Source organism: Poecilia formosa, unplaced genomic scaffold (genome assembly GCF_000485575.1).
Source record: "Poecilia formosa unplaced genomic scaffold, Poecilia_formosa-5.1.2 Scaffold62, whole genome shotgun sequence".
Lineage (NCBI taxonomy): Eukaryota > Metazoa > Chordata > Actinopteri > Cyprinodontiformes > Poeciliidae > Poecilia > Poecilia formosa.
This window is the reverse complement of record NW_006800001.1, coordinates 1414087-1423158: the sequence shown is the minus strand read 5'-3', so window position 1 is coordinate 1423158 and position 9072 is coordinate 1414087. Positions and strand designations below refer to the sequence as shown.

The window sequence follows — 9072 nt, the reverse complement described above, 5'->3', positions numbered from 1 at the left end:
CTTTGGTTTTAACTTGTGATTTTATGCAAGTGGATTTGTTTTGTTAACAGAGACTGAGAGTCCAGTTTATTTTTATATTTGGTTGTTTTAACCAGTTCCAATGTTAAGTGTTCTTTTGAAAATAAAGTGTATTTATTTTTGGCAGGATGTGCTTGCATTATTATGTCATTGTCATTACATTAGTTTAAAATGGTCTCCAAACAATATAATCGTTTATCGCAATAATTTTTTGGGACAATTAATCGTTCAGCAAAATTTGTTATCATGACAGGCCTATGCTTAAGTGCATTTAAAAAAGTGACTTGAACTGAGTCATTTTTCTTTCTCTTTGATTAATATTTTTAAGTTGGTATTTTATCGTCATCGAGTCTGCAGCTGCAGGAAATGTAGTCAAGATGCTGTAAAAACAAAATTTTAGTTCTAGCAGGTTGTCGTTTTGAGAATTACATATACATACATAGAATATCATTTACTGCCTGTCAGCAACATTGTTGTGGCTTGTTGTTTAAGTGTTGGTCAGACAAACTCATGTTTGAATTACATCAAGCTCGGGTAAATGTTTGTTGCCTAACTACAGTTTTTCAAGAACGTGTAGACTAAAAATCTTCTTATTTGATATGTCAGCACATATTTAGTCCACACAAGCTGTGGTTCTATAAAAAAAAAAACTGAAAAAAGTTACATTCTAATTTCAGGATTTATCTAACACTGCTATTCAGAAAAAGAATGCAAGCTGAATGTATTTTTTATTTCTAATAATATATCTGTAGCTGTGAAAATACAAATTAGATCTTCTGACTGAAAAAAGACTGCTACATTTACTTAGCTTTGCTATTAAAAAAAAGAGCAGTTCATTTAATCATTGTTCATTCATTCAATGTATCAGAGCAACATCTGCTTTTATCCTCATTTTGAGTCACAACTTCTCACAAATTTTCAAGACTTCAGGTTTTTAAAACGCTGAATCGGTTTTGGTCCTTACCTTAACTCTACACACAAGATGATGGTACTACTTAAATGATTTTGGGTTCGCCTGAAATAGCTTGGATAGTTCTGAAACGTAGCAGAGGCAAAATAATAGAAACCGCTGATATCGCCTCTGTTAACTTAATGATTAGCAAATGTTGTGCATCTTTATGCACACTTAATAACCGTATGGAGCTCCAGGACCAGGTTTCATTGCCGTGGTCGTGTTTTTTTTTTTATTTTCGCTAAAAATGAATGCACTCCAGAGGCTAAAGCTAACCCTAGCGTGGTAAACACTCACCACTTCCTTGGCTCTCAGCGAGAAGCCGCTCTTCGGTCGGTTCTTCTTGAAAATCTCATCTTTGACGGAGTCCACATTTACTCCGATAGCCTTGTTCCTGGTTTTCACCGTCTTCACGCTGGCTTTGAACAGTAATGTAATGTCCACAGCCATGTCTGAGGGAGCTGCTGCAGCGCTGTAAACAAACCGACACGTCATCAGGTGGTGAGGTCATCATCCTGCGACGCTCCAGAGGGGAAAATCCTGAGGTTTTAAACAGACGCCTGGAAAATGTTTCATTAACATAATTCTAGTCATCACAAAGATCTTTTATGGAACAGTAAAGCCATTTCATGTTAAAAGAGATCTATATTTTGGGGAGAATTGCTGATAGAAAGAATTTATATAATATTTTTCTTTGGTCCTCACCCATCTAGATTTAAGACAGAGAATCGGGATCTGTGTGACACTGACACCATATCTACAGAGAATGCTTATCTGACAATTCAAACTCTTCTACTGATGAATTACAAACAAAATCTACAGATATAGACTGCTTTTGGGTTGATGATTAAATTTGGTATATTTTGGGAAGATGAATAGAATGAACAATTTGGAGTTTTTGTTGATGAAATTATTTTAACCAAATTCTTCACATACAAATGCCAGTTCACCAACAATGAAATATTTTTAAAAACCAATTTAAGATGTTTTCTAAGTCTCTGCCAAAAGCATAACAACAACGCTATTAGAGTTTAGAACTACATAATAGTAAAAATGTATCCACACGTAATACTTTTTTCTTGTTTGTAAATCTATAAGGGATGCCTCTTTATTGTTCAACTGTCTGTTTTTATAGGGTTGTTAAAAACAGTTTCTCAGTTTTCTTCACTTTTTAAAATCCGTGTAGATTGTCAAACAAATTTTAATATCAGACAAAGCTATAAATGATTAACTTATTTAAATTAAGGGGGAAAACACTTTTTAAATCAGTCTAATGTCTGGTTGTTCACCCTTTACAGCATCAATGGCCTCGAGTGTTTGTTTAAGGTCATGCCGCATATCTCAAATGGAGTTCGGTCCAGGCGTGGACGTGCCCACCACTACCATGTCAGACTGTCAATATAATGTCCTTTTTCTGTAATATTGCACTGATTTTACAGCAGAGTCACGCCTTAGAAGACAATCTACTTTTGTTCATCGGTCTACAGAATAACTGTATTCCATGTTTTCTCCATTTGTGGTTGCTATGGATTTCACCGTGATTCACTGTGAACCCCATAGCCTCTGAAACAGTATTAACCCTTTCCAGACTGACAGATGTCAAAGACAGTTTCTCATTTGTTCTTGATCGGGTCATGTTTTGATGCTTTTTGAGGTCTTTTATCCTGCCTACTTTATGTTGTCATACTAATTTTATTCAATTTTAACTGTTAATTTTGAGAACACGTTAAACAAGCCGTCAATTTATTTGTTTCATAAGACAGAAAACACAACCGAGGAACGTAGTAACCCCCAAATTCAGCCTATCAAAATATCATAAACCTCTCTGAGGAATGGTAGTCTTCACTCAGATAACATCACCTGCTGTTTGAAAGGTTAAAGTATTGTTTTTATTAACATTTTATTGTCATTATTAGGCAAAGTGCCGTTCCAAAAGAGCTGTCAAGTGAAGAATGAGGAGCTGAGTTGCTGTTTCTGAGCAATCAACATACAGAAAAGCAGAGTGAATTAATTGGTCCTTTGGTGGACCTATAGTGACTCGCCATGGACAGAGCATTTCAATCTTAGAGTGAACAATGAAGGAAAAAAGATCTGTAGATTGGAGTCTTACAGTCTTTAAACTCTATTAAAGACTGTAATGTTTGGTGGATGTTATGGCTTCAAAAGGTTCATATTACATTAATAAAGTGTATATAAAATTACAGGCTGTTACTTGTGTGCTATAAGTGTTACAGCAGAGTATAATGTTAATGCGACGTTTATGGCTTCCAACTGTCCTCAGAGCTTTTTCCCCCCCCCACTCACACTCAAAGCTAAGTGTGTGAGTGAGAAAAAAAACACAAGCTCTTAATGTACAAATGGCAGGAAAGAAAAGGAGAGACAGTTTCTCCACTCAGCTGTAGCAGAGTCTGGCACAACACTAACAACGGAAATGAGCAAACCACACAGCAAATAACAGGCTTTTATTCAACACCCCTGGCTCCCACTACTTGCATCTTGGTGCCAACCTCAGTCACTTACAATTCAAATTCTACTCAGAAATGCTTTATTGATCCCAAAGGGAAATTAAATGTTGTTATAACTCACATTATCCAAGGTTCTCCAAAGTACTGCAGATGCTGATAGCCGTGGGCAGGAACGATCTCCTGTAGCGGTCTGAATTAAGCCTCCAACTGTCGTAAAGATGTTTTATGTAAAGGATCCGTAGGGTTGTCTGTGATGTTCTTGAAATGTTCTTGATTGTGCGGAGAATTCTTCTTTCCACCATAATCTCCAGGGATTCCACTGTTTTCCCTGGAATAAAACTAAAGTCCTTCGTTTGTGTGTGTGTGTGTGTGTGTTTTTTTTTGTGGTCTTTTTACTTTCCTGACTCATAAATAGTTCACAAATATGTTTACAAATAATATTAGAAGAAAATGACTAGATTTCTCTGAAGGACAGAACAGCCAAAAGATTGTCTGGGGTTTTTCAACCACTTAAGGGGTAATTTTGATGCGATGAATTCAAAAATCACATTGGTGATCAGGTCAACTTTCTGAACGATGGATGCAACACGAGCATCAAAATGCATGACTTGTTCTCACAAATGGATCGGTTTCCTTACAGGAGGGAAACGGCATATATTGTTGATGTTATGTGAATATTAAATAAGAGCAGGGAAAAAATGTTTCAGTTCCAAATGTAGAGAATGAAATGACAAATGTTTTCTTATTTAGCTAGATGTATGAGCTTTATGCAAAACGTAGATAAGAAGGACTTTCTGAGATTTCTTTGCAACAGTGACTGTTCAGTAAGCTTATACCTTCACGTGTGATGGTTAGACAGAAAATTACATGACCTTTAGATTCTATGGGTTTGCATATTTTGAGAGTATCTTGTGTTTTAGGGATGATCTTTGTTTTTCACTAACATTTTAACGTTGCCCTTATTTTTTAAGGGGTATACCTCTAATCTGAGATCAGTCCAGATCTGTCCAGTTAGAGATAACATGTCCAGTAGAAACCCCCTGAAGATCCCTCTTCCCAGTGACACTCTCCAGCTCATTTTCATCGACACCAAGGCATTCCAAGGGCAAAAACAAGTTATTCTCTCTTATCTACAGGCTTTAGCAGACTTTCCTCCAGCATGCTCCTGTATTTAGATTGCAGGAACAAGCTTTGCTTTCATCTTCCCATCATTCCTTGTGTTGACCTATCACAAAAAGATCCAAATAAAATACATTATAAGTTATAGCTGATATATGGATTTGTGTTTTTGACATCTTGAAAACCTTGTCTGTGGCAAAAACCTAAAATTTCAACATGCTAGCTAGGTATTAAAAAATATTCTGTTCTTATCACTGGGGCCTTCCATAGCAATGCATAGGAAAGCATTGAAATGCCTTGCAAAGACCCCCAGAGAACAAAGCAGGGCATTTCAATACCTCCATGCATTGCATGGAAGGCACCTATTACTCTTCACCTTAAAATAACTGCCGCATCCTTTCACCTTTAATGTGGCTCGTTGTGCACCCCCCCAATATATATGTCAAAACATGCAGATAGATCTCAGCATGCAGGCTTCTAGTACTTCTGTTGGCATTTCGAGTAACCATGGCAACATAATTAGCGAAAATCAAGCCAAATTCAAATCAAAACAGATTCTAACTGACAGTGTCTCACTCACAGTGACAGTTTTCAGAGAGGACTAGTTACCATAGCAACAGAACACTGAGGAGGGCAGATATGTTGAGAACTACAGAGATGAAGGAACACACGGTTCCTACAGAGGAGGGCAGAGCTTCTAGTTAGAACTAGAGACACCGTCATGGCGGAACACTTACTACAGACAAGTATGTTTTATAATTTACTGCCAAGGACAAAAACTATATGTATTTTCACTTTTTGGCAAAATTCACCAACTGCACAATTCTTGTTAAGTAGTAAATTGTATTAAATAAGTAGAATTTCAAAAGAACAGAAGAAATCTTATGGTTTTTGAACAATAGTAGTGTTTGTTGTTAATCTGTTGCTAAGAAATGAGCGCGTTTTCTGGTAACCAAGTGTCACGAAGTAAACATCTGATTTTTACTTTTGCAAAATTTACCAACTGTAAATTTCTTGTGTCTAAGCAGATATTTAAACAGCTTATGTTTTATAAACAATAATTAATTTGGTGTTTAGAAATTAATGTTTTTTTTCTGGTAACGAACTGCCACGAAGTACAAATCAGATCTTTTTTATCCACAGATGATAAAAAAAAAAAACATTTTCACTTTTCTGAAAAATTCACCAACTGCACAATTCTTAAGTCATGTAAGTTAAGTAGTATTTCAAAAGAGCAGAAGAAATATTGTGTTTTTTTTTTTTAACAACAGTGTTTGTTGTTAATCTGTTGGTAAGAGATGAACGCGCTTTCTGGTAACCAAGTCCCATGAACTAAACATCTGATTTCTACTTTTGCTAAATTTACCAACTGTAAAATTCTTGTCTAAACAGATAAGCAGTATTTCAAAAGATCTTATATTTTATAAACAATACTTAACTTGGTGTTAAAAGATGATTGTTTTTTTTTCTGGTAACGAACTGACACGAAGTATAAATCAGATTTTTACTTTTGTGTTTGTGTTGAATGTGTGTTTTACAATACATTTACCACCAATGACAAAAAAACAACAAAACATACTTTTCACTTTTCTGCCAAATTCGTCTACTGAACAATTCTTCTTAAGTATGAAGTAGCATAAGATAAGTAGTATTTCAAAAGAGCAGAAGCAGTCTTATGATTTTTGATCAATAACGGTAATGTGTTGCTAAGAAATGAGCGCGTTTTCTGGTAACCAAGTGCTACGAAGTAAACATCTTATTTTTACTTTTGCTAAATTTACGGACTGTAAATTTCTTATCAAAGCAGATAAGCAGTATTTCAAAAGAGCTTATGTTTTATAAAGAATATTTAATTTGGTGTTAAGAGATGAAAGTTGTTTTTTTTCTGGTAACAAACTGCCACAAAGTATAAATCAGATTTTTACTTTTGTGTTGAATGTCTGTTCTATAATATATTTACCACCAATGACAAAAATACAAAAACAAAAAAACATTTACCCTTTTCTGAAAAATTCACAAGCTGCACAATTCTTGTTCAGAAGTGTAAGGTAAGTAGTATTTCAGAAGAGCAGAAGAAATCTTTTGAACAATAACAATATTTGTTGTTAATCTGTTGCTAAGAGATGATAGTGTTTTCTGGCAACCAAGTGCCACAAAGTAAACATCTGATTTTTTTGTCTTTTGCAAAAGTAAAAATCAGAAGGCGGAAGTGCATTAACATTAGCACAAACATCAGCAGTAGCTCCTGCCCACATTAGCAGTGGCCTTTTCCCTAAAATAATCTTTTTAGATATTTTGTTTATTTATTAGCCATGTTTAGTACACCGAATATAAGAAGTCAATGTAAGACGACATGCTAGTGGCAACTTTGAGGCTAACACTAGCACTTTGGCTAATTTTAGCTTATAGATAAATTTTAACTTACTGAAAACAGTAAGTCCATGTTACTGAACATGCTTGTGACTCTCCAGATGCTATTGAGTATATTGTCGCTTACTTTAGCATTGATACTAAATTTTAGCATCAGAACACTGGGTTCCAACTGACGGGTGGGTGATGCTATAATTGCAGATACGATGATGTCCAGAGTCATTAGTTTTAGTCTGGAATATAAAAAATGTTTTTTTTAAATGTTCATAATTTCTTACCCATTTTTATGGCTTATAATATTTAACAAGAAAAAAACATTTAAATAGATACATTTAAATTTATTTTATGTAGATGAAAAAAACGTGACTCCTTGTTGTCCGAGTTGGGTACTATGTTTTTTTATTAACATGAAATGATGCAAAAACCTATCTTTCATTATTTTTCTTTTGTAAATTAGTCTTTTCTGTCTTTTTCTAACCTGCTTAAAATGGTCAATAACATTATCACATTAAATTAACTCAAAATATCCTTATTTTTGAAAAAATACCTGTCCGAAAATTTTTTGTCAATTCTGTTTCCATATGGTTTTGTCCCTGTAAATCCGTGAAATTGCCTCCTACAGCTATATACACTACATAAAATTGTCACTTCCTTTTACTGATAAGATATCCAACACACAGAGATATATTTGCCATTCTCTGTGAAAAAATTTGAATCTAAAAATCTCAATCAGCAGGTGTGATTTTTTTCAATGTCAATCTTGTTACTGAAGTATTATGAGAAAAATACCACTGATTTTTGATAAGAGACAAGTTAGTTTATGGTTTTTAAACCATTATCTCATTGGTGCCGTATATTTTCAGCATTTGTACTCACAAGTGGAGTTTTTAGCAAAAATGTCTGTACTATTATCGACACATTTTATTCCTAAAAGAATTATGGTTTTCAATGAGTTTTAATGAAAAATGTTTGCCCCTATGCAAACAACTCTGTGAAAAGTTGAGTGTGTTTAAATTTCTTCAGACATTTTCTAGTTACTATGTGCCTATGTCTATCGGAACTGCAGAGACGAAGCGTCGGTGATGGTATCCATTCCTGCCATCCCTGACAGACGAGCCATGTTTTCGAGTGTCCTCTGGGCAGTCCACTTAACTCCCTGAAAAGAGGCCTTTACTCTCCACTTTCTCTTTGTTTGGACTATTATCAGACCTGTCAGTCTTGGCTCTTTATCTTCACAGGGCTCATCTACTGGCTGTTTGACGTTGACTTAATTATATCAAAAGGCCCTTATCTTTAGGCCGGAGGGCACATCCTTTCTCTCAGTCAGGTAAATGGTTGTATAGCTTTGAGAAAAGTGCCATGATTTGGGGTCAATAGAAGTAGTTTGATGAACAGCTTTAAGTCATGCAATTGTTTCTATATGAATAAATCAGCGTGATGTTTTTTTTAATGTTTATAATGGTAATTTGCACTGTGTTGTGTTGGAAGCCTGAGCTAATTACTAAATTATTCCCCATCAGCCACAAGTGATCCAGGTTGGAGATAGTCCCATTTTAAGTTATTTAACACCTTTATGGTGGCATTCACTTCAAGCTATACGCAGGAATTTCATGCAGCCTGAAGTGATGGCGAGTATTTACAAGGGAGGGTGCTGCTGTCTTTCACATGGACAGCTGTGTACCACGCCCCGCAGGCTTTACAAACGACTCTCTGGACAAGTCCCAGATTTCATGAGGACTGTCTTTGAGAAAATTTACATTTTCCTGTCTTCTCGTCCTTCTGCTCCATAACATGGTTTGACACAATTTGGGAGAGAGCAACAAAGAGAGAGAGAGAGAGAGAGAGAGCAAAAAAACAAAAAAACAAAACAATGTCACAGAGGTGAATTAAGTCATCCAGTTTGCTTTGGTTGGCATCAACAAAATAAACACAAAAGCTCTTTAGGAGCGCTGAAGAAAATTGATGCCAGAGTAAATATTCTGTCATGCATTAATCATCTGAATGTCTTCTTTCCCCCCATGATGTCACTTAAATTAAGTTAGCTATAAAATTCAATATGTATTATAGCTAACAAATGGTGATTAGGCTCATGAATAACCCTGTTGTTCATTTATCATGTGCACGTGTGCGACCGTGTCTTTGAGAAAT

General features: G+C 35.3%; 1 protein-coding gene across 1 annotated transcript in view; it reads right to left on the bottom strand.

Moving 5' to 3' along the window:
• Positions 1 to 1493, bottom strand: part of stx18 (syntaxin 18) — an 18885-nt gene extending 17392 nt beyond the window's left edge. Inside the window, exon 1 of the mRNA XM_007554230.2 lies at positions 1268 to 1493. Within this exon, the coding sequence (XP_007554292.1) occupies positions 1268 to 1465 (198 nt within the window). The 5' untranslated portion in view covers positions 1466 to 1493. The remainder of the gene's footprint in view (positions 1 to 1267) is intronic.
• Positions 1494 to 9072: the final 7579 nt, after the last annotated feature.